At 49.9% G+C, this 26,656-nt stretch overlaps 1 protein-coding gene across 1 annotated transcript in view; it reads right to left on the bottom strand.

Annotated features, from left to right (window-relative positions):
* Positions 1 to 26,656, bottom strand: part of LOC141976567 (scavenger receptor cysteine-rich domain-containing protein DMBT1-like) — an 84,863-nt gene that overhangs the window by 51,527 nt on the left and 6,680 nt on the right. The window contains exons 5-10 of the mRNA XM_074937590.1: positions 23,849 to 24,178; positions 18,003 to 18,332; positions 16,857 to 17,186; positions 15,744 to 16,073; positions 12,019 to 12,348; positions 7,485 to 7,814 (exon numbers count right to left, since the gene is read on the bottom strand). Of these exons, the coding sequence (XP_074793691.1) occupies positions 7,485 to 7,814; positions 12,019 to 12,348; positions 15,744 to 16,073; positions 16,857 to 17,186; positions 18,003 to 18,332; positions 23,849 to 24,178 (1,980 nt within the window). The remainder of the gene's footprint in view (positions 1 to 7,484; positions 7,815 to 12,018; positions 12,349 to 15,743; positions 16,074 to 16,856; positions 17,187 to 18,002; positions 18,333 to 23,848; positions 24,179 to 26,656) is intronic.

Genomic DNA, 26,656 nt, shown 5'->3' with positions numbered 1-26,656 from the left:
CAATGTGTATGATAATCAAGGTGGGCCATTTCCAGCACAAATCCAGGGTTTAACAAGAACGTCTGAGGGGCGGGGGGGAGGAAAAGACAAGGGGAAATAGGTTACCTTGCATAATGACTTAGCCACTCCCAGTCTCTATTCAAGCCTAAGTTAATTGTATCCAATTTGCAAATGAATTCTAATTCAACAGTTTCTCGCTGGAGTCTGGATTTGAAGTTTTTTTGTTGTAATATCGCAACTTTGGAGTGGAAATCTATCAACTGCATGAAAAAACTTGTACAGATACAGACAGACATCATCTTCCTTTCCAAATGCAAACAGATGGACATCGTACCAAAAGGACTGAAGGTAAAAAATCCATTACAATCTACATACCACACACACTATGCTGACAGCTTGTGCCACACGCTCTCAAAGAAACTGAGGAATCACCTGATCAACATCCTCTACAGCAAACAGGGAAAGATTAAGAATGAGCTCTCAAAAATGGATACTCTCATAAAAAAACAACCTTCCACACAAACTTCCTCGTGGCTGGACTTTACTAAAACTAGACAAGCCATTTACAACACACACTTTGCTTCTCTACAAAAGAAAAAGGACACTAAACTTTCTAAACTACTACATGCCACAAGGGGCCACAGCAATGGTTCCCTTAATCCACCCAGCAATATTGTTAACCTATCCAACTATACTCTCAGCCCAGCAGAAGCAGCTGTCCTATCTCGGGGTCTCTCCTTCTGCCCCTCCACCCCCTCGAACATGATACAGTTCTGTGGTGACCTAGAATCCTATTTTCGACGTCTCCGACTCAAGGAATATTTCCAACATACCTCTGAACAACATACTAATCCACAGAGACCTCCCTACCAACACTACAAAAAGAAGGATTCTAGGTGGACTCCTTCTGAAGGTCGAAACAGCAGACTGGACTTCTACATAGAATACTTCCGCCGACGTGCACGGGCTGAAATTGTGGAAAAGCAGCATCACTTGCCCCACAACCTCAGACGTGCAGAACACAATGCCATCCACAGCCTCAGAAACAACTCTGACATCATAATCGAAAAGGCTGACAAAGGAGGTGCTGTTGTCATCATGAATAGGTCGGAATATGAACAAGAGGCTGCTCGGCAGCTCTCCAACACCACTTTCTACAAGCCATTACCCTCTGATCCCACTGAGAGTTACCAAAAGAAACTATAGCATTTGCTCAAGAAACTCCCTGAAAAAGCACAAGATCAAATCCGCACAGACACACCCCTGGAACCCCGACCTGGGATATTCTATCTACTACCCAAGATCCATAAACCTGGAAATCCTGGGCGCCCCATCATCTCATGCATTCTCACCCTGACAGCAGGATTGTCTGGCTATGTAGACTCCCTCCTCAGGCCCTATGCTACCAGCACCCCCAGCTACCTTCGAGACACCACTGACTTCCTGAGGAAACTACAATCCATCGGTGATCTTCCTGATAACACCATCCTGGCCACTATGGATGTAGAAGCCCTCTACACCAACATTCCACACAAAGATGGACTACAAGCCGTCAAGAACACTATCCCCGATAATGTCACGGCTAACCTGGTGATGGAACTTTGTGACTTTGTCCTTACCCATAACTATTTTACATTTGGGGACAATGTATACCTTCAGATCAGCGGCACTGCTATGGGTACCCGCATGGCCCCACAGTATGCCAACATTTTTATGGCTGACTTAGAACAACGCTTCCTCAGCTCTCGTCTCCTAACGCCCCTACTCTACTTGCGCTATATTGATGACATCTTCATCATCTGGACCCATGGAAAAGAAGCCCTTGAGGAATTCCACCATGATTTCAACAATTTCCATCCCACCATCAACCTCAGCCTGTTCCAGTCCACACAAGAGATCCACTTCCTGGGTACTACAGTGCTAATAAACGATGGTCACATAACCACCACCCTATACCGGAAACCTATTGACCGCTATTCCTACCTACATGCCTCCAGCTTTCACCCTGACCACACCACACAATCCATCGTCTACAGCCAAGCTCTGCGATACAACCGCATTTGTTCCAACCCCTCAGACAGAGACAAACACCTACAAGATCTCTATCAAGCATTCTTACAACTACAATACCCACCTGCGGAAGTGAAGAAACAGATTGATAGAGACAGAAGAGTTCCCAGAAGTCACCTACTACAGGACAGGCCTAACAAAGAAAATAACAGAACGCCACTAGCCGTCACCTTCAGCCCCCAACTAAAACCCCTCCAACGCATTATTAAGGATCTACAACCTATCCTGAAGGATGACCGAACACTCTCACAAATCTTGGGAGACAGGCCAGTCCTTGCCTACAGACAGCCCCTCAACCTGAAGCAAATACTCACCAGCAACCACATACCACACAACAGAACCACTAACCCAGGAACCTATCCTTGCAACAAAGCCCATTGCCAACTGTGCCCACATATCTATTCAGGGGACACCATGACAGGGCCTAATAACATCAGCCACACTATCAGAGGCTCGTTCACCTGCACATCCACCAATGTGATATATGCCATCATGTGCCAGCAATGCCCCTCTGCCATGTACATTGGTCAAACTGGACAGTCTCTACGTAAAAGAATAAATGGACACAAATCAGATGTCAAGAATTATAACATTCATAAACCAGTCGGAGAACACTTCAATCTCTCTGGTCACGCGATTACAGACATGAAAGTTGTGATATTACAACAAAAAAACTTCAAATCCAGACTCCAGCGAGAAACTGTTGAATTGGAATTCATTTGCAAATTGGATACAATTAATTTAGGCTTGAATAGAGACTGGGAGTGGCTAAGTCATTATGCAAGGTAACCTGTTTCCCCTTGTTTTTTCCCCCCGCCCCTCAGACGTTCTTGTTAAACCCTGGATTTGTGCTGGAAATGGCCCACCTTGATTATCATACACATTGTAAGGAGAGTGGTCACTTTAGATAAGCTATTACCAGCAGGAGAGTGGGTTGTGGGGTGGGGGTGAGAAAACCTGGATTTGTGCTGGAAATGGCCCAACTTGATTATCATACACATTGTAAAGAGAGTGATCACTTTAGATAAGCTATTACCAGCAGGAGAGTGGGGTGGGGGGAGGTATTTTTTCATGCTTTGTATGTATAAAAAGATCTTCTACACTTTCCACAGTATGCATCCGATGAAGTGAGCTGTAGCTCACGAAAGCTTATGCTCAAATAAATTGGTTAGTCTCTAAGGTGCCACAAGTACTCCTTTTCTTTTTGCGAATACAGACTAACACGGCTGTTACTCTGAAACCAATTTAACTAATAATTCCCCAATTGGCACCATATCAAACGCCTTACTGAAATCTAGGTAAATTAGATCCATTGCGTTTCCTTTGTCTAAAAAATTTGTTACTTTCTCAAAGAAGGAGATCAGGTTGGTTTGGCACGATCTACCTTTTGTAAAACCATGTTGCATTTTGTCCCATTTACCATTGACCTCAATGTCCTTAACTACTTTCTCCTTCAAAATTTTTTCCAAGACCTTGCATACTACAGATGTCAAAGTCTCCAGGCCTGTAGTTACCCCGATCACTTTTTTTTCCTTTCTTAAAAATAGGAACTATGTTAGCAATTCTCCAGTCATACGGTACAACCCCTGAGTTTACAGATTCATTAAAAATTCTTGCTAATGGGCTTGCAATTTCATGTGCCAATTCCTTTAATATTCTTGGATGAAGATTATCTGGACCCCCCGATTTAGTCCTATTAAGCTGTTTGAGTTTCGCTTCTACCTCAGATATGGTAATATCTACCTCTATATCCTCATTCCCATTTGTCATGCTACCATTATCCCTAAGATCCTCATTAGCCTCATTAAAGACTGAGGCAAAGTATTTGTTTAGATATTGGGCCATGCCTAGATTATCCTTCACCTCCACTCCATCCTCAGTGTTTCGCAGTCCCACTTCTTCTTTCTTTGTTTTCTTCTTATTTATATGGCTACAGAACCTTTTACTATTGGTTTTAATTCCCTTTGCAAGGTCCAACTCTACTTGACTTTTAGCCTTTCTCACTTTATCCCTACATGTTCTGACCTCAATAAGGTAGCTTTCCTTGCTGATCTCTCCCATCTTCCACTCCCTATATACTTTCTGCTTTTTCTTAATCACCTCTCTGAGATGCTTGCTCATCCAGCTTGGTTTACAACTCCTGCCTATGAATTTTTTCCCCTTTCTTGGGATGCAGGCTTCCGATAGCTTCTGCAGCTTTGACTTAAAGTAATCCCAGGCCTCCTCTGCCTTTAGATCCATACGTTCTTCAGTCCAATCCACTTCCCTAACTAATTTCCTTAATTTTTGAAAGTCAGCCCTTTTGAAATCAAAAACCCTAGTCACAGATTTCTTTTTGTTAATCCTTCCATTCAGTTTGAACTGAATTAGCTCATGATCACTTGAACCAAGATTGTCCCCTACAACCATTTCTTCTATGAGGTCCTCACTACTCACCAAAACCAAATCTAAAATGGCATCCCCTCTAGTCGGTTCAGCAACTACTTGATGAAGGAATCCATCAGCTATCGCATCTAAGAAAATCTGAGCCCTTTTATTATTACTAGCACTTGTCCTCCAGTCTATATCTGGGAAGTTAAAGTCTCCCATGATCACGCAGTTTCCATTACTATTTACTTCATTAAAAACATTAAAGAGGGCTCTATCCATATCCAAATTAGATCCCGGCGGTCTATAGCACACCCCAAGCACTATCCCAGGGGAGGCTCTGGTAGTTTTCTTCCCCAATGTGATTTTTGCCCAGACGGACTCTGTCTTATCCATTCCATCGCTTCTTATCTCTTTACGATCTACCTCATCATTGATATACAATGCTACTCCATCACCTTTACCTTTATTTCGGTCTTTCCTAAACTGCACATACCCTTCAATACCTGTAGTCCAGTCATAACTACTATTCCACCATGTTTCTGTTATCCCTATAATATCTGGTTTCACTTTCTGCACCAGTAGCTCTAGTTCCTCCATTTTGTTACCTAGGCTCCTCGCACTGGTGTACAAACATCTTAATTTTTGCCGTTTGGCCTCGCTCACATTCTGTACCCGATTAGGCACGGTCATTCTACAGCCAGTATGACCTATTAGACTGGTATCCACACTGCCCTTCCTCCTTGGATCCAACTTGGATCCAACTGGATCCAACACCCCGCACCCCCTCTCCTGTACTAAGCCCCCTCCCACACCCAAAGTCCTTCCCAGAGCCCTTAATCTGCACCCCATCCTGCGCCCCAATGCCCTGTTAGCCCCGCACCAACCGGACTATAAGTCAGCATTTCAATGAAGATCAGAAATGCTGATTTATAGAGCTTTCCAGTTGGTGAAGTGTTGGATAAAACAGCTTTTACTGTATTTTGGATTAACAATATTAGCGCTGTAAAAATGGTAAAAGAAATAGTATTTTTCAGTTCACCTCATACAAGTCCTGTAGTGCAAACTCTTTACTGTGAAAGTGCAACTTACAAATGTAGAATTTTTTTTGTTACATAATTGCACTCAGAAAAAAAACAATGGAAAACTTAGAGCCTACACATCCTCTCAGTCTTACTTCTTGTTCAGCCAATCACTCGGATAAACAAGTTTGTTTACACTTACGAGAGATAATGCTGCCTATTTCTTATTCGCAATGTCACCCGAAAGTGAGAAGAGGGGTTTGCATGGCACTTTTGCAGGTAGCATTGCAAGGTATTTACGTGCCACATATGCTAAACATTCACATGCCCCTTCATGCTTCAGCCACCATTCCATACGACATGCTTCCATGCTGATGATGCTCGTTAAAAAAGTAATGTGTTAATTTAATTTGTGACTGAAATTCTTGGGAGAGAATTGTGTATCTCCTGCGATGTATTTTACCGGCATTTTGCCATATCTTTCCTGTTACAGTAGTCTCGGATGATGATTCATTACATGTTGTTCGTTTTAAGAACACGTTCACTGAAGATTTGACAAAACGCAAAGAAGGTACCAATGTGAGATTTCTAAAGCTAGATACAGCACTCGACCCAAGCTTTAAGAATCTGAAGTGCCTTCTAAAATCTGAGAGGGACAAGGTGTGGAGCATGCCTTCAGAACTCTTAAAAGAGCAACACTACAATGCAGACACTACAGAACCTGAACCACCAAAAAAGAAAATCAACCTTCTCCTGGTGGCATCTGACTCAGATGATGAAAATGAACATTTGTAGGTCTGCACTGCTTTGGATCATTATCGAGCAGAACCCATCATCAGCATGGACACATGTCCTCTAGAATGGTGGTCGAAGTATGAAGGGACATATGAATTTTTAGCACATCTGGCACGTAAATATTTTGTAACGCTGGGTACAATAGTGCCATGTGAATGAATGCCTGTTCTCATTTTCAGGTAACATTGAAAACAAGAAGCAAGCAGCATTATCTCCTGCAAATGTAAACAAACTTGTCTGTCTGAACAATTGGCTGAATGAGATGTAGGACTGAGTGGATGTGTAGGATCTAAAATTTTACATTGTTTTATTTTTGATTGCAGTTATTATTTGTAAATCATTCTCCTTTCCTGATAAAGAGATTGCACTACAGTACTTGTATGAGGTGAATTGAAAATATTATTTCTTTTGTTTCTTTTTCACAGTACAAATATTTGTAATAAAAAATTAATATAAAGTGAGGGTATGCTATTATTGTGTAAAGCTGCGATTAATTGCATGTTTAATCATGATTAATTTTTTAATCTCACAATTAATTATGATTTTCTTAATAACTTGACAGCCCTACTCCCCACCACGACCATGCAGTCACCTATAGGGTGGAACAGGGTAGATGAGAGACAGGGCACAGAAACTCATGGGCTGTGTAGGAGAGGAAGTGAGGAAGAACCCTGTCTCCAGCCACATCATTGGGGCATATTACAGGTTCAGGAGTAATTAGCTGAGATGGAAATCACCCGGAGTGATGGTGGTAGGAACCCCACACTTCATAAAGGGATCCCTCAGTGGCTACAGGATTCATTCAACCCCAAATCCCATAAATGGAACCCATGGTTACCCAGCACCCCATTCGTGCTGTAGTGGGGCAGGGGATCAGAGCGATCAGCGACGAGGAGGGTCTCTCACAGAGGCGCACGTACTGCTCCCTGCAGCGCAGGCCCTAAGTGCTGTGCTGGGGCACTGAGGCCAGCACTGACTGCGAGGGGAGAGCGCCCCCCACTGAGCCCCCATCCTGCTCCCTGCAGTGCAGGCATGTAGAACTCTGTGGGGACAATGGGGTCAGCACTGAGACCGTGGGAAGAGCGACACTTACTGTGACCCCGAACTGTCTCCCTTAGCACCATGCTGGGGCACTGGGGTCAGCGCTGATTCAGGAGAGCTGGGTCTGTGCTGAAAGCTTCCCAGCCCAATCCCTGCACCACCCACAGTGACATGATGGATGAAGGTTACCTGAGCACTCGACACCAGCATCTTCTCCGTGGGTACAGTTACTGTCTCCCCAAGGCCGAGCCCTGCAATCGGAGAGGGCAACTTCTGACCCTGTGCAGTTCACATTAGCCAGCCAGATATGCTCAGATCCTTGCCCAAAGTGAGCCCCGGCGGGGGCGGATAACGCCGTCCCACAGCCCAGCTGCCTGCACACGACTCCAGCATCCTGTAAATCCCAGCTGTCATCACAGACAGTTCCCCACTTCTTGTTATGAAACACCTCCACTCTCCCAGCGCAGCGACTTGAACCGTTCACCAGTCGGAGCTGAGCCACTTCTGAGATGCCGGATTCTGCAATCACCCAAGGGAATAAACACTCAGCGAGGCTCCTGTGCGTCTAATCTCTCGTGTCGCTGGGGAATGTAGCGCTTTCTGCTGATGGGTCTGACCAGTCTCTGCACACAGCAACTACCTATCAAGGGCTCCCCACCACTGACCAGGCTAATCACTGGGGCAGTGTTGAAGTTTTTCCACTCCCCTCCCAGCCAGCTCTCACCTAGTTATGCAGACTGGACTGCAGTCTGACCTACTGCTCCCACTAAAGCACTTAATGAAAAAGATCATCCCCCCTCTCCCGCACTGCCTTGATGTAGAAGCTGGCGGGAACCTCCTGGGGAGCAGATTTACATCCTCACTCCTGGGGCTGGTATTCGCTCCAGTGGGATACTGTGCAGTGCTGGGGGATAGACGCTGCCATAAGCATATTCGAGATTGGGAGTTGAACACAGTCACCCGTGTCATTAGTGGCTGCCTTAGCCTGACATCAGCATCAAATTTACATGTGTTGGCTCCATAGCTCCCTGAAAACATCACCCAGAGTCCATCCCCCTGAGAACTGCCTGGAGCGCAGTGACGGCTGCCAGGAATCTGCTGCGCTCCAGGCTGACAAGGTTTGCGCCCAGTGCAGAGGCAATGCACACTTCCTCCAAGCAGATCGGACCCCTCCTGAAGCAAACACCTGCCCCTGCGATTCCTCCTGACTTGCCACGACTGACTTGGCAACATCGTTTTGTGGCAACCATTGCTGCAGTGGGGTCTAGTGCTGCCAGTCCAGGACCAGTCTCAGATGAATGATGGCACAGCTGGGTTGACAACTGTGCCCTCACAGAGGGGCAGCAACTCTGGAGAGACTGGCTTGCTCATGGATTTTCAGAAGCCCTAACTTGTATCTGCGTATTTGCAACCTGGGATACAGATCCTGGACTAGGCTTAATGGGCCCTGACTGGACTGGCCCGAGGAATTGCTAGAATGCAGAAATGTGGCTTAGCCTGATCTTCTCACTGTGCCTGTGGGGCAGCAATACAGATAGTCACACGTGGTCGTAGTGGAGGAGAGCCCCGTCAGAAGAGTGGACTTTGAGGATGCACAGTCAGATGGCTGAACAAGCTAGAGATAAGCGTAACCCACACACCTCCTGGGTGTGGTGTTGTGTCCCATCTACTGGCACTGAGACCACTTAGGAGAGAGCAATTAATGAGTCTGCTCTACAGCCTTAGCTAACAGCCAGTTGGCTTTTAGCTCATGTGATCGACGCTCATGCACTGAGCTCCAGAGGGCCCAGTTTGATCCTGCCCACAGATGACCAGGGTCTGTTGGCATTACATAAGCAAGGTCTGAAAGACCCTCTTCCCTGACAGCTAGTGATGAGCTGGGGAGGGGGAAAGGCTTCAGGACCAGACGGTATTTACATGCACACACCCACTCTGCCTAGATATCCAGCAGACAGAGCTGTGTTGGCTGGAGCTGGGTTACAAATCACTGTGTATTTGAATGCAGGGCTAGTGAAATGTTGTTGTCCTGATTGAGTAAATGGCAGCAGAACTGGGCTTAGCCTGCCCTGACTGAGGGGGTCACCCACAACTTAACTAAACCCACTAACCAGGGGGCTTAGACACCAGACCCCTATCAAGAGTGAGACGGGGTGGAGATGGGTGTTCCGGCTGAGGCGTGTGGGCTCTGTGTAAGAGGTCTAGGCATAGTTTAATCTGCCCCTCACCACTCTTCAAAGGTAGAGCTAATTAAGGCTCCATTAGGAGTCTTTTGGGATTAAGTGATCACTAGAGCAGAAATCTACCTGCTCTGAGACAGTGTTTCTGCCCAGCCTGCTTCAGCATTGAGGTATCTCCACTAAGAGCTGATAGTCACTGAGAGCTGGGGGGAGCCTCAAGAAAGCGACCTGCAGAGGTCACAGTAGAGAGGCTGGGGGCAGCAGGAGGTGAGGGCGAGCAGAGTGGTGAGTGGCTGGCAGGGCAGCTGCCACCAGAGCAAGCACCCAGACAGGAGAGCGAGCCAGCCCTCTCCTCCCCACCCCCATGGTGGGAGCTGAACTCACACAGGTGCACCTCTGAACTCTGGGTCTTCACTAACCAAAGACAACCACTGTGAGTGGGGTCAGTGGAGGGACAAGGGAGGGGCATATTAAAGGAACTTTGGGTTGCTGGATTCAAGATTCTGAGGCAAAAGATACTGCCCAGCATAAGCTGGGATAGGTGTTTTGCTCATGGTTTTATCTGTTTCCGGCGTTTTCCAAAGTTAATGCCGCTGGGCTTCCCTGCTTTTATTAAAAAGTTTCTTTTTTGCACTAAGACTGTGCTCACAAGAGGGGAAGCTTTGCCTCGTAGAAGCACCCAGGGGGTGGTGTGTAATTGTCCCCGGTTACTGGGGTGGGTGCTCAAACCAGACCTGTGTTATATTCCTGGAAAGGAACCCCTAGATATTGAACCCGGCCCTGGTCGCTGCCAACTCCACTGGCAGAAGGGTTACATAGATATCGGCTTGTGACATACACAAAAGAAGAAGACTCCCCGCACTGACATGCAGCCACTTCTGGGGCAGGACAGGGCAGCTGAGAAACAGGACAAGGAAATATGTATGCTGTGTAGGACAGGAAGTGAGGAAGAATCACATGTCCTATGTCTCAGCTCTTGGGAAAATTACAGGTTCTTGGCTAATTTCCTGAGATGGAAATTAGCCAGAATAAAGTGATTAGGAACCGAACTCTTGAGAAATTGGCCCTGGATTTTTAGTCTGAGTGAGCGGCTGCAGGCTCCATTGACACAAAATCCAACCAGTGGAAGCTGCAGATACCCAGGTCCCCATTGTGGACGCTGGCCCAGAGATAACTAGACACCAACTGGCAGAGAGCAGAGGGATGCCTAGAGTTTTACGGGGATCCCCTAGGTGAGATATATGCACAATATCTCACCAGAGGTGGCATGTGAGGTCTCTACCAACAGCCAGCAGCCCGCTGGTCGCCCTGATGGGAGCAAGATGTTTGTATGGGACATAGCTGAAGAGAGATGTAAAATGTGGAATATGACGCTCCAGAAGTGTGGAAGTGACACTTGTCACCTGCACCATGGCAATCCCTTTGGCTGAGCCAATCAGCACATAGAACAAAGCACAGCCATGGAGACAGGCTATATTCACTGTCTGGGCCCAGTGGGGGCCTGAGAATTAGCAAAGACCAAGGACCCTCAGCACAAGTCTCCGAAGAGAGACCTCCTCTGGGAAGAGACAATGGTCTGTACCTACAAAGAAAGAGGAGAGGGGACAAGAGCTCCCTTTCAGCCAGGAGGTGGCTGACAGTGTTTGTCTCAGGAACAGGAGATCACAGCCAAGCCTGGAGTAAAACCCCGGAAGGACTGTGGGGTGAGCTTTGCTCTACCAGACAGAAAAGTATCTCGTTCAATGAGTCTAGGGTCTAGTCAAGGTGGTTTGATTTTATTGGCCATGGAACCATTTCTTTCCAACCCTTCTCCTTGCTACTCCTCGAAACTCTACACTCTGTGAAATCACTTGTCCTTGGTGTGCCTATGAAGGGATCTAGAGCTGTGTGTTGATTGGGGCAGAGATGGGAGCTAGAGCTGGTCAGCTGGGGGCTCTGTTCCTTTGGGAGCAGCGGATCTGTGACTGCTGTGAATGCACAGCGGGACAAGGGCTGGGGGCTGCAGGGAGACACGTGGAGGGCTGGGCCTGGAGTGTGCCTCTCACAATCCAGAGAGAAACCACCCCGTGAGGCCTAAAGGGCACAGCTTGTGTTCTGTGGCCAGGAGAGTCGGGGAGCTTCCCCCCAGCGGGCACAGACAAGGTTTCCTCATGCCAGGGACCCATGGCACCACACTGGGGCATTGGTGTCAGCACAACTGCAAGGGGAAAGCACCCCCTACTGACACCCCATCCCCCTATCTGCAGCACCGGCCCCTTGGCACTGCACTAGGGTACTGGTGCCAGCACAGACTTCAAGGAGAGAGCGCCCCCTACTGAGCCTCCACCCTGCTCTCTGCAGCACAGGCCTATAGAACCGCTCAGGGGAATTAGGGTCAGCACAGCGTGTGAGAGGAGAGCACCCCCAATTGGAACCGCCATATAGCTCCCTGAAGCACAGGCCCCAAGCACCATGCTGGGGTTAGTAACGGTTGTGAGGGGACAGTGCCCTGTAATGAGCTTCCCACCCTCCTCCCTGCAACATGCACGGTGCTAGATGAGAGTTACCTGAGCACACAGCACCAGCATCTTCTCCATGGTTGCAGTTATTGTCTCCCCAAGGCCGAGCCCTGCATTTGGTGAGGGCAGCTTCTGTCCCTGCGCAGTTGACGTCATCCAGCCAGATATGGTCTGATCCTCGCCCAAATCGAGCCCCTCCTGGGGCTGATAACGCCATTCCACAGCCCAGCTCCCTGCACACGACTCCAGCATCAGTTATGTCCCAGCTGTCATCACACACGGTTCCCCACCGTTGGTTGTGAAGCACCTCGACTCTCCCAGCGCAGCGACTCGGGCCGTTCACCAGTCGGAGCTGAGCCTCTTCTGAAATGCCAGAGTCTGCAAACACGCCAATGGAATAAACTCTCAGGGAGGTTCCTTTGCATCTGATCAGTAGTGATGCTGCAGAACGTAGCGCCTCCCACTGGTGGGTCTGAACAGCCTCCACACACAGCTACCGCCTATCAGGGTCTCACTTCCCACCACAGATATGCAGCCGCCACAAGGGTGCAGCTGAGAAACAGGCGAGGGAAATCTGGCCCAGTCATTTAGGCAGGACATGGGGAAGAATTCTGCATCCAGTCACCATGGTGCCAAATATTAAAGGTTCATGGCTCATCAGCTAAGATGCTAATTGGCCGGGGCAATGGGGTTAGGAGCCTGATGCTTAACAAAGTGACCCAGAGTCCCTACTCCTTGTGAATGGCTGCAGGCTCTATCTGGCACTGAATCTGATCAGCGGGATTCATAGATCCCCAAGGCCCAAAATGCCCACTCTGACCACCTAGTCTGACCTCCTATGTAGCACAGGCCAGAGACCTGCCCCAGAGTAATTCCTAGGGCAGATCTTTCAGAAACATCCAATCCTCATTTAAAGATTGCCAGTGAGGGAGGATCCCCCACAGCCATTGGTAAACAGTTCCAACAGTTAATAGTCCTCATCATTACAAATTTGCACTTTATTTGTAATCTAAATGTGTCTCTCTTCAACTTCCAGCCTTCGGATCTTATGAAACACTTTCCTGTAAGATTGAAGAGTCCTCTATTATCACATTTCTGTTCCCCATGATGGTAATTATAGACTGTGATCAAGTGACCCCTTCACCTTCTCTTTGTTAAACTAAACAGACTGAGCTCGTTGCGTCTGTCACCACAAGGCAGGTTTTCTAATCCTTTGATCATTCTCATGGCTCTTCTCTGAACCTTCTTAAATTTATCAGCATCCTTCTTGAATTGTGGGAACCAGAACTGGATGTGATATTCTATACCTTGTGGGAGCGCCCTGTAACCCCCATATTCCTCATTTACATATAATTGTGATATTGCATATAAAGCATGCCACGTGAGGTATCATGGGAAAGGTTATGATCTGCTGAAAGCCATTGTTCCATCTAAATATGTGTATCATTAATGCATATAATATTATAAGAATTGAGTTGTATAGTTTTCACTAAAATATGCTGTGGGTTTGGGAAGCACCCAGATACTAGCTCGCCAGAGACAATGACAAAAGAGCTAACAAATGCGCAGGTGGATGTCCAACAACCATCAATAGCCATTGTCCAGCAAGAGAGTTACAATTCAGTGACTCAGCTGCATAAGACCACACCTGGGAAATTGTTCAACCTTGACTGGGGACCAGACATGCCTGGACTTGTGTTCTCCAAGCACATGGGACTAAGTGTATAAAACAGAACACAGGGGGCCCATGCTTGGCCTTTTCTCCTCCTCCCCCGCCCCACCTATGCTGCAAGCAACAAGGACACTCAGAAGACTGAAGACTCCAACAGAGGAGACTGGCCCAGGTTTCAAGGGCGATATCTGTGTACTAAGAACTGCAATATCCAGTGGGGTGAGAAAAACTGCTTAGTCTAGTTGTTGCCCAGTCTAATAGGGTTGAGAGTTTAGGCTGCGTGCTTATATTTTATTTTATTTTGGTAACGAACTCTGATTTTTTGCCTATCACTTATAATCAATTAAAATATATCTTTTGTCATCAATAAATTTGTTTAACTATTTATCTTTACCACTAAATTTGCCTGAAGTGTTTGGTAAATCTCCTAAGATTTACAAAGGCTGGTGTATATCCACTTTCCATTGATGAAGTAGTGAACCAATTAATAAATTTGCACTCTTCATCTTGAGCAGTACAAGACGGTATATTCCTGAGGTACAAGGGTGGTAGCTGGGGGGATTTGGCTGGTGCCTTTCTCAGTGTGATTCATTAATGTCTCTAGGAGCATTCATGCAATCTAGCTGGGTGTGGGGGCTCCACATGCGGTTGTGCTGAGTGATCACAGTGCCTGGAGGGGTTTGCTGCTTGTCACTAGCAAAGCATTGTGTGAGACAAACCAGGCTGGAGAGAGTTAAGGGGGCACAACGGTCCCACAGTCCCAGGCTGCACCCCGGGGATCCCATCACACTGGAAACAGGATTCCCGCAGCGTTCGCACCAACTACAGAGGTAAAATAACCTCTCTACAGCTACTCAAGATTCCCCTGTGTACGCATCCCAGGATTGCATTAGTCCTACTCATCACAGTATCACTCTGGGAGCTCCTTTTCTTCTGATTATCCACCCCCCACCCACAAATCTTTCTCAGGGTCACTGCTTCCCCACTCCTCTAAGTACAGCCTGCGTTCTGTGTTCCTAGATGTATAATTTTACATTTGGTCGTATTAAAAGGAATCTTGTTTCCTTGTACCCAGCTTACCTAGCGATCCAGATGCCTATGTGTCAGTGACCTGTCCTGTTCTCTATTTACTAGTCTCCCAATTTTTGTGTTATCTGCAAACTTTCTGACTGATGTTTTTATGTTTTCTTCCAGTTCATTGATAAAAATGATAAGTAGCGTAAAGCCAAGCAGTGATCCCGCAGGGCCCCAGTCAAAACACATTTCCCAATGATGATTCTCCATTCCCAATTATGTTTTGAGACCAGTAAGTTGTGCAATTTTTAACGGGTGACACATTGATTTTGCATCGTTCTTGTGCAGTGTTAAGTCGAATGCCTTACAGAAATCTAGGGAGACACGGTGGGTGAGGCAATATCTTTCATTGGACCAGCTTCAGTTGGTGAGAGAAACAAGCTTTGGAGCTCACGCAGAACTCTTCTTTGGGTCTGGGCTCTGTGTAACCTTGAAAGCTCGTCTCTCTCACCAAGAGAAACTGGTCCAATAAAAGACATTTCCTCACCCACCTTATCTCTCTTGTATCCTGGGACCGACATGGCTGCAAATAAACTGCATACAAAAATGGCAGATGTCTAAGCAGGGCACATCAGGGCTATGTCCTGAAGCAACCAAACCTCTCATCTCATCAGAATAAGACAGCAAGTGAGTCTGACGAGAACTCACTGGTCACAGAGCACCCATAGGGCTAGAGTTGGGTGGGGGGATCAGAGTGAGCAGACATGGCAGAGGGACACTCACAGCGATGTATACACCTCAGCCTGCAGCACGGTGCCCTAGCACCACGCTGGGGCATTGGGGTCAGCACTGACTCAGAGAGAGAGCAGCCCCCTCCTGTCATCCCCAAACTGCCCCCTGCAGCAAGGCCCTTAGACACGACCTGGGCTTTGTGGTAACGCAGGAGCCTGCAGGGAGAGCAGCCTCCGCTAAGCCCCAGCCTAGCATTTTGCATCAGGGTCAGAACTCACTGTGAGGGGAGAGAGCCCCAGTGAGTCCCCGAACTGCTTCTCGCAGCACTAACAGGGGCATGACAAAGGAGGGTTACCTGAGCACACAACACTGGCATCTTCTCTGTGGTGACAGTTATGGTCTCCCGAAGACTTAGTACTGCATTCGGACAGGGCAGCTTCTGACCCTGCGCAGTTAACCTCAGCCAGCCAAATTGGCCCAGATCCTTGTCCAAAGTGAGCCCGCCCTGGGGCTGATAACGCCGTCCCACAGCCCAGCTGCCTGCACACGACTCCAGCATCAGTTAAGTCCCAGCCCTCATCACACACGGTTCCCCACTGATGGTTGTGAAGCACCTCGACTCTCCCAGCGCAGCGATTGGGGCCATTCACCAGTTGGAGAGGACCTGGGTCTGGAATGACCGAGTCTGCAAATGCAATAAATACTCAAGGAGATGCCTGTGCATCTGATCACAAGTGATGCTGATGACTGTATCGCCTACCACGGATGGGTGTGACTGGCCTCCTCACACAGCCCCTCCATGCCAAGGGCTCAGTCCCCACCGCTGACATGCTGCCACTTCGGGGTGGGACAAGGCAGCTGAGAGTCAGGGCACAGAAATATGGTGACTGTGCAGACAGGAAGTTGGGGGAAATGTTTGTCCAGTCAGAGCTGGGGGGGACGTTACAGGTTCAGGGCTAATTGTTTGTGGTGCAAATTGTCCAGCATGGCTGAGTTAGGAGCGCAACTCTTGTCAAAGTGACCCTGGGTTTCTAGTCCCACAGGAGTGTCTGTTTGACACCAAGTCCCACAGCTGGGATCCATGCTTACCCAGCGCCCCATTGTGCCAGGGAGGGCGGGGGATCAGAGTGATCAGAGCGGGGAGAGGGCCTCTCACTGTGCCCCACACTCCACCCTCTGCAGCTCACGCCCCCTAGCGCCGCTCTGGGGAACTGTGAGCGTCGCTGACTGCGAGGCGAGAGCCCCATACCCTGCAGCACAGACCTTTTGTCAGCCAGCGGGAGGACTGGGGTCAGCCCAGACTGCTAGGGGAGAGCACCCCCTCCTGTGGTCCCAGCCTGCTCCCTTCAGTACGGGCCCATAGCGCTGCGCTGGGCACGGGAACTCAGATGGGGAACCAGGGGCTGGGCTGAAAGCTTCCTAATCCACTCCCTGCAGCACCCACTGTGACAGAAGAGATGAGGCTTACCTGAGCACACAACACTGGCATCTTCCACGTGGTTACAGTTATGCTCTCCCCAAGGCCTAGCCTTGCATTCGGAGAGGGCAGCTTCTGTCCCTGTGCAGTTAACCTCATCCAGCCAGATACGGTCAGTTCCCTGTCCAAACCGAGACCCGCGTGGGGCTGATAACGCCGTCCCACAGCCCAGCTGCCTGCACACGACTCTGGCATTCTGCAGGTTCCAGTCATCATCACACACAGTTCCCCACTGCTGGTTGTGAAGCACCTCGACTCTCCCAGTGCAGCGATTTGGGCCGTTCACCAGTCGGAGCGAAGTCTGCTCTGAAATGTCTGAGTCTGCAAATGCCCCAAAGGAATAAACACTCAGGTAGGTTCCTGTGCATCTTATTGCTAGTAATGCTGTGGAACTTAGGGCCTCCCACTGACAGGTCTGAACAGCCTCTAAACAGAGCACCTGCCTTTCAAGGACTCACTCCCCTCCTCTGATATGCAGCCACCTCTGGGGTGGAACAAGGCTGCTGAGAGACAGAGCACAGAAACTCATGGGCTGTGTAGGAGAGGAAGTGAGGAAGAACCCAGTCTCCAGTCACAGCTGTGCGGGACGTTACAGGTTCAGGCAAATTAGTTGAGATGGAAATCACCTGGAGTGACGGTGGTAGGAACCCTACACTTTAAAAAGGGGCCCCTGAGTGGCTGCAGGCGCCATTGGACACCAAATCCTGCAAAAGGGATCCACAGTTACCGAGCGCCCCATTGTGCTGTAGCGGGGCAGGTGGATCAGAGCAATCAGCGACGGGGAGGGTCCCTCACTGAGGCGCACGTACTGCTCCCTGCAGCGCAGGCCCTAAGTGCTGTGCTGGGACACTGGGCTCAGCACTGACTGCGAGGGCAGAGCGCCCCCTACTGAGCCGCCATCCAGCTCCCTGGAGCGCAGGCATGTAGAACTGTGTGGGGAAAATGGGGTCAGTGCTGACAACATTGGAAGAGCGACATTTCCTGTGGCCATCAACGGGCTCCCTGCAGTACAGGCCCTTAGCACCATGCTGGGGCACTGGGGTCAGCGCTGACTCAGACAGGAGAGCTGGGTCTGTGCTGAAAGCTTCCCAGCCCAATCCCTGCACCACCCACAGTGACATGATGGATGAAGGTTACCTGAGCACTCGACACCAGCATCTTCTCCGTGGGTACAGTTACTGTCTCCCCAAGGCCGAGCCCTGCAATCGGAGAGGGCAACTTCTGACCCTGTGCAGTTCACATTAGCCAGCCAGATATGCTCAGATCCTTGCCCAAAGTGAGCCCCGGCGGGGGCTGATAACGCCGTCCCACAGCCCAGCTGCCTGCACACAACTCCAGCATCCTGTAGGTCCCAGCTGTCATTACACACGGTTCCCCACTTCTTGTTATGAAACACCTCGACTCTCCCAGCGCAGCGACTCGAACCATTCACCAATCGCAGCTGAGTCACTTCTGAGATGCCAGAGTCTGCAAACGCCCAAGGGAATAAACACTCAGGGAGGTTCCTGGGCATCTGATCTCTCGTGTCGCTGGGGAACGTAGTGCCTCCTGCCAATGGATCTGACCGGTCTCTGCACACAACCACTGCCTGTCAAGGGCTCCCCACCACTGACCAGGCTAATCACTTGGGCAATGTTGAAGTTTGTCCACTCCCCTCCCAGCCAGCTCTCACCTAGTTAGGCAGACTGGACTGCAGTCTGACCTACTGCTCCCACTAGAGCACTTAATGAAAAAGATCACCCCCCACACTACTGGCAGGAACCTCCTGGGGAGCAGATTTACACCCTCACTCCTGGTGCTGGTATTCCCTCCAGTGGGATACTGTGCAGTACTGCAGGGCAGATGCTGTCATAAGCATCTTGGTGATTGGGAGATGAACACAGTCACCCGTGTCATTAGTGGTTGCCTTAGCCTGACCTCAGCATCGAATTTACATGTGTTGGCTCCATAGCTCCCTGAAAACGTCACCCAGAGTCCAGGAACAAACCATCCCAATGTGTAGAAAGAATATTAAATATGGCAGGCGACCTGCTTGGCTTAACAGTGAAATCCTTGCTGATCTTAAACACAAAAAAGAAGCTCACAAGAAGGGGAAGATTGGACAAATGACCATGGAGGACTACAAAAATATTGCTCAGGCATGCAGGAGTGAAATCAGGAAGGCCAAATCACAATTGGAGTTGCAGCTAGCAAGAGATGTTAAGAGTAACAAGAAGGGTTTCCATAGGTATGTTAGCAACAAGAAGATCAGGGAAAGTGTGGGTCCCTTACTGAACGGGGGAGGCAGAGGATGTGGAAAAAGCTAATGTACTCAACGCTTTTTTTCCCTCTGTCTTCACGAACAAGGTCAGCTCCCAGATTACTGCACTGGGCAGCACAGCATGGAGAGGAGGTGACCAGCCCTCTGTGGAGAAAGAAGTGGTTCAGGACTATTTAGAAAAGCTGGACAAGCACAAGTCCATGGGGCCAGATGTGCTGCATCCGAGAATGCTAAAAGAGTTTGCGGATGTGATTGCAGAGCCATTTGGGGTTCCAAAGAGGATGGATCTAGACTGTTCTCAGTGGTGACTGATGTCAGAACAAGGAACAATGGTCTCAAGTTGCAGTGGGGGAGGTCTAGGTTAGATATTAGGAAAAACTTTTTCACTAGGAGGGTGGTGAACCACTGGAATGCGTTACCTAGGGAGGTGGTGGAATCTCCTTCCTTAGAAGTTTTTAAGGTCAGGCTTGACAAAGCCCTGGCTGGGATGATTTGGTTGGGGATTGGTCCTGCTTTGAGCAGGGGGTTGGACTAGATACCGCCTGAGGTCCCTTCCAACCCTGATATTCTATGATTCTATGATCCCCCGTGAGAACTGACTGGAGCGCAGTGACGGCTGGCAGCAACCTGCTGCGCTCCAGGCTGACAAGGGTTGCGCCCAGTGCAGAGGCAATGCACACTTCCTCCAAGCAGATCGGCCCCCTCCTGAAGGAAACACCTGCCCCTGCAATTCCTCCTGACTTGCCACGACTGACTTGGCAACATCGTTTTGTGGCAGCTATTGCTGCACTCATGTCTAGTGCTGCCAGCCCAGGACCAATCTCAGATGAATGACGGCAGAGCTGGGCTGAGAAGCTGTGTCCTCACAGAGGGGCGGCAACTCTGGGGTACAGAGACTGGCTTGCTGATGAATTTCAGAAGCCCTAACTTCTATCTTCCTATTTGCAACCTGGGACACATATCCTGGACTAGGCTTCACGGGCCCCTGACAGGACTGGCCAGAGGGACTGCTGCAATGCAGGGTTTTGGCTTAGCCTGATCTTCTCAAGCAGCCGTTACATCTTCAAAGAGCGACTGGAATTCAAATTAGAAATAATAATACAACAAGTAGAAGTGCCTGGGTTCTAGCCCAGGCTGTTCCATGGGCTCACAAAGTGATCCGGGGCAATCCTCTGTGTTTGGGTTCCTTCTTCTGTTAAGTGTGGATAATAGCTACCCACCATTTCATAAAGGTGTTGTTTTAAAATTAAGGTTTGCATAGAGCAGGGGAAAGGTAAATTGTTCTGGTAAGTGATAGGTAGCTTTTTTTAATAGTGGCAGAAGCTGTAAAAAGAACAGTAAGGAGTGACCAGGGAACAGAGTGGGAGGACGAGAGAGAGCAAAGGTTAATGAAACAAGAGGTGGGGCAGCAATACAGATGGTCACACGTGATGGAGGAGAGCCCCGTTAGAAGACTGGACCTTGAGGATGCACAGTCAGATGGCTGAACAAGCTAGAGCAGGGATCGGCAACCTTTGGCACGCGGCCCGTCAGAGAAATCCGCTGGCAGGCCAGGATGGTGTGTTTACCTGCAGCATCTGCAGATTCGGCCGATCGCAGCTCCCACTGGCCGCGGTTCGCCGTTCCAGGCCAATGGGGGCTGTGGGAAGCGGCACAGGCCGAGGGATGTGCTGGCTGCCGCTTCCCGCAGCCCCCATTGGCCTGGAACGGCAAACCGCGGCCAGTGGGAGCTGCAATTGGCCAAACCTGCAGACGCTGCAGGTAAACAAACCAGCCCAGCCCGCCAGCGGCTTTCTCTGATGGGCCGCGTACCAAAGGTTGCCGATCCCTAAGCTAGAGGTAAGCAAGGTTGGAATGAGCTATCCCCTGACAGCTAGTGATGAGCTGGGGAGGGGAAAAGGGTTCAGGACCAGATGGTATTTACATGAACACACCCACTCTGCCTAGGTATCCAGTAGAGAGAGCTGTGTTGGCTGGTGTTGGGTTACAAATCACTGTAGTACTGAATACAGGCGCAATGAAATGTTGTTACCCTGATTGTGTGAGTAAAGGGCAGCACAACTGTGCTTAGCTTGCCCTGACTGAGGGGGTCACCCACAACTGAACTGAACTCATTAACCAGGGGGCTCAGACACCAGACCCCTATCAAGAGTGAGAAGGAGTGAAGATGGCTTTTCCTGCTGAGGGCTCTGTGTAAGAGGTCTAGGCATGATTCAATCTGCTACCCCCCCGCTTCAAAGGTAGAGCTAATTAAGGCTCCATTAGGAGTCTTTTTGGTTTAAATGATCATTCGAGCTGAAATCACCTGCTGTGAGACAGTGTTTCTGCCCAGCCTGCTTCAGCACCGAGGTCTCTCCACTAAGAGCTGACAGTCACTGAGAGCTGGGTGGAGACTCAAGAGCTAGACCTGCAGAGGTCACAGAAGAGAGGCTGGGGGCAGCAGGCGGTGAGGGCGAGCAGAGTGGTGAGTGGCTGGCAGGGCAGCTGCTGGCAGGGCAGCTGCCACCAGAGCAAGCACCCAGACAGCACAGCGAGCCAGGCCCTCTCCTCCCCACCCCCATGGTGGGAGCTGAACTCACACAGGTGCACCTCTGCATCTTCACTAACTAAGGACAACCACTGTGAGTGGGGTGTGGTGGAGAGAAAAGGGAGGGGCATGTTAAAGGAACTTTTGGTTGCTGGACTAAAGAACCTGAGGCAAGACACTGTCCGATGTACTCTGGGATAGGTGGTTTGGTCATGATTAAACCTATTTCCGGCGTTTTCTCAAGTTAATGCTCGGTTACTTCCCTCCTTTTATTAAAAAGTTTCTTTTCTGCACTGAGACTCTGTGCCTGCGAGCGGGGAAGCTTTGCCTCATAGAGGCACCCAGGGGGTGGTGTGTAATTGTCCCAGGCTACTGGATGGGAACTCAAGCCAGTTCTGTGGTATTGCTGAAAAGGAACCCCTAAATATTGAATTCAGCCCTGGTCGCTGCCGACTCCACCTGGCAGAAGGGTTACATAGATATTGACTTGTGAAATATGCAAAAGAAGAAGACTCCTGCCACTGACAGGCAGCCGCTTCTGGGGTAGGACAAAGCAGCTGAGAAACAGGACAGGGAAATATTTAGGCTGTGTAGGACAGGAAGTGTCCTATATCCAGCTGTTGGGGAAGTTACAGGTTCTGGGCTAATTTCCTGAGATGCAAATCCTTCGGAACACAGTGATTATAGAAATTGGTTCTTGAGAAATTGGCCCTGGATTTTTAGTTTGAGTGAGCGGCTGCAGGCTCCATTGACACCAAATCCAACCAGTGGAAGCTATAGTTACCCAGCCCCGCATTGTGCTGCAGAGGGGTCTGGCCCAGGGATAACTAGATGCCAACTGGCAGAGGGCATAGGGATGCCTAGAGTTACATGGGGATCCCCTGGGTGAGATATATGCACAATAGATCATCAAAGGTGGCATGTGAGGTCTCTACCAAGAGCCAGCAGCACACTCGTCACCCTAATGGGGGCAAGATGTTTGTATGGGACATAGCTGAAGAGAGATGTAAAATGTGGAATATGAGGCTGCAGAAGTGCTGAAGTGAAGCTTGTCATCTTCGCCATGGCAATCCCTTCGGCTAAGTCAATGAGCACACAGAACAAAGCACAGCCGTGGAGACGGGCTATATTCACTGTCTGGGCCCAGTAGGGGCCTGAGAATTTACAAAGACAAAGAGCCCCAGGATAAGTCTCCGAAGAGAGACCTCCTCTGGGAAGAGACAATGGTCTGTACCTACAAAGAAAGAGGAGAGGGGACAAGAGCTCCCTTTCACTCAGGGGGTGGCTGACAGTGTTTGTCCCAGGAACAGGAGATCACAGCCAAGCCTGGAGTAAAACCCTGGAAGGACTGTGGGGTGAGCGTTGCTCTACCAGACAGAAAAGTATCTCGTTCAGTGAGTCTAGGCTCTAGTCAAGGTGGTATGATTTTATTGGCCATGGAACCATTTCTTTCCAACCCTTCTCCTTGCTACTCCTCAAATCTCTACTCTCTGTGAAATCACTTGTCCTTGTCACTATGAAGTGAACTAGGGCTGTGCATTGATTGGGGAAGAGATGGGAGGTGGAGCTGGTCAGCTGGGGGCCCTGTTCCTTTGGGAGCAGCGGATCTGTGACTGCTGTGAATGCCCAGTGGGACAGGGGCTGGGAGCTGTAGGGGGACACTCGGAGGGCTGGGGGCTGGAGTGTGCCTATTGCCAACCTGGAGAGAGGCCATGCCTCAACGCCTAGAGGGCACAGCTTGTGTGGCCTATGGCTGAGGGAGTTGGGGAGCTGCCCCCCAGCGGGCACAGACAAGGCTTCCTCATGCTAGGGGCCCATGGCACTGCACTGGGGCATTAGGGCAAGCACAACTGCAAGGGGAGAGCACCCCCTACTGACACCCAGGCCTCCTCCCTGCAGCACAGGCCCCTTGTCACTGCACTGGGGCACAGGGGCCAGCACTGACTTCACGGGGAGAGCACCCCCTACTGAGCCCCATGTCGCTCCCTGCAGCACAGGCCTATAGATCCGTAGAGGGGAATTAGGGTCACCACAGCGTGTGAGAGGAGAGTGTCCCCTACTGGAACCACCATATAGCTCCCTGTAGCACAGGCCTCAAGCACCATGCTGGGGTTAGTAATGGCTGTGAGGGGACAATGCCCTGTAATGAGCTTCCCACCCTGCTCCCTGCAACACGCACTGTGAAATGAGGATTACCTGTGCAAACAACACCAGCATCTTCTCCGTGGTGACAGTTATTGTCTCCCCAAGGCCGAGCTCTGCATTCGGAAAGGCCAGTTTCTGTCCCTTTGCACTGAACATCGTCCAGCCATATACGGTCAGATCCTCGCCCAAATTGAGCCCTTCCTGGGGCTGATAACGCCGTCCCACAGCCCAGCTGCCTGCACACGACTCTGGCCTCAGTTAAATCCCAGCTGTCATCACACACGGTTCCCCACTGCTGGTTGTGAAGCACCTCGACTCTCCCAGCGCAGCGACTCGGGCCGTTCACCAGTCGGAGCTGAGCCACTTCTGAGATATCGGAGTCTGCAAACACCCCAATGGAATAAACACGCAGGGAGGTTCCTGTGCATCTGATCAGTAGTGATGCTGGGGAACGTAGAGCCTCCCACTGACAGGTCTGAACAGCCTCCACACACAGCTACCACCTATCAGGGTCTCACTCCCCACCACAGATATGCAGCCACCACTAGGGTGCAGCTGAGAAACAGGCAAGAGAAATCTGGCCCAGTCATTTAGGGAGGACATGGGGAAGAATTCTGCATCCAGTCACCATGGTGCCAAAAATTAAAAGTTATTGGCTCATCAGCTAAGATGCTAATTGGCCGGGGCAATGGGGTTAAGAGCCTGATGCTCGACAAAGTATCCCAGGGTCCCTACTCCTTGTGAATGGCTGCAGGCTCCATCTGACACTGAATCTGATCAGCGGGATTCATACATCCCAAGACCCAAAGTGCCCACTGTGACCACCTAGTCTGACCTCCTGTGTAGCACAGGCCAGAGACCTGCCCTGGAGTAATTCCTCAGGCAGATCTTTGAGAAACAGCCAATCTTGATTTAAAAATTACCAGGGAGGGAGGATCCCCCACAGCCCTTGGTAAGATGTTCCAACAATTAATAATCCTCATCGTTACAAATTTATTCTTTATTTGTAATCTAAATTTGTCTCTCTTCAGCTTCCAGCCATCGGATCTTATTAATCACTGGCCTGTAAGATTGAAGAGTCCTTTATTATCACATTTCTGTTCCCCATGATGGTAATTATAGACTGTGATCAAGTGGTCCCTTCACCTTCTCTTTGTTAAACTAAACAGATTGCGCTCCTTGCGTCTGTCACCACAAAGCAGGTTTTCTAATCCTTTGATCATTCTCATGGTTCTTCTCTGAACCTTCTTAAATTTATCAGCATCCTTCTTGAATTGTGGGCGAGAGAACTGGACACAAGATTCCCGCAGTGGTTGCCCCAGCACCAACTACAGAGGTAAAATAACCTCTATACAGCTACTCGAGATTCCCCTGTAAGTGCATCCCAGGATTGCACTAGCCATTTTGGTCACAGAGTCATACTGGGAGCTCCTGTTCAGCTGATTATCCACCACCCACTCCCAAATCTTTCTCAGAGTTAGGGCTTCCCAGGAGAGAGTCCCCCCTCCTGTAAGTACAGCCTGCATTCTGTGTTTCGAGATGTATAATTTTACATTCGGTCATGTTAAAAGGCACCTTGTTTGCTTGCACTCAGCTTACCTAGTGATTTAGATCACTCTGTGTCAGGGACCTGTCCTCTTCACTATTTACCAGTCTCCCAAATTTTGTGTCATCTGCAAACTTTCTTAGTGATGTTTTTATGTTTTTCTCTAGTCCCTTGATAAAATTGTTAAATAGTGTAGAGCCAAGAAGTGATCCCTCAGGACCCCAGTCAAACACATTTGCTCGATGATGATTCCCCATTCACAATTACATTTTGAGACCAGGAAGTTGGCCAGTTTTTAATTGATTTATCATGTACAATGTCGATTTTGCATCGTTCTCGTGCAGTGCCAAGTCAAAAACCTTACAGGAATCTAGAGCAGGAGTGGGCAAACTACGACCCATGGGCTGGATCTGGCCCCTCAGGGCTTTGGATCCAGCCTGCGGGATTGCCACCCCTGTGGCGCTGTGGGTGCCGTGCTGCTCCCGGAAGCAGCTATCACCACGTCCCTGCAGCCCCTGGGCGGGGGGAGGGTGGCAGAGGACTCCGTGCACAGCCCTCACCCGTGGGTTCCACACCCCAAGCTCCCATTGGCTGCAGTTCTCCATTCCTGAGAGTGGCGCAGGGCCAGGGCAGGCAGGGAGCCTGCCTTACTGGTTCCGCACCACTGCCACCCTGGAGCTGCTCCAGGTAAGCGGCCTGGGCCAGAGCCCGCACCCCAAACCCCTCCTGCATCACACACCCCAACCCCCTGCCCTGAGCCTGCGGCCGCACCCCACACCGCTCCTGCACCCCAACCCTCCACCCCCTGCCCTGAGCCCCCTCCCATACTCTGCACCGCTCCCCTCACCCCAACCCCCTGCCCTGAGCCCCCTCTTACACCCTGCATCCCTCATCCACCCCAACTCCTTGCCCTGAGCCCCTTCCTGCACGCCGCACCCCTCCCACACCCTGCACTCCCTCCCGCACCCCAACCCCCACCCCAGCCCTACATTCATGGCAGTGCATGCAATTTCCCCACCCAGCTGTGGCCCTCGGGCCAAAAAGTTTGCCCACCCCGATCTAGAGAGATGAGGTGAGTGAGGTAATGTCTTTTATTGGACCAGCTTCTGTTGGTGAGAGAGACAAGCTTTGGAGCTTACTCTTCAGGGCTGGGCTCTGTGTGGCTCGAAAGCTTGTCTCTCTCACCAAGAGAAGTTGAGCCAGCAAAAGACATTTCCTCACCCACCTTGTCTCTCTTGTATCCTGGGACCAACATGACTGCAACTACACTGCGTACAAAAATGGCAGATGTCTAAGCAGAGCACATCAGGGCT

Source organism: Natator depressus, chromosome 23 (genome assembly GCF_965152275.1).
Source record: "Natator depressus isolate rNatDep1 chromosome 23, rNatDep2.hap1, whole genome shotgun sequence".
NCBI classification, from domain to species: domain Eukaryota; kingdom Metazoa; phylum Chordata; order Testudines; family Cheloniidae; genus Natator; species Natator depressus.
Note: the sequence above shows the minus strand (reverse complement) of the source record. Positions and strands in the feature narration are given on the sequence as shown.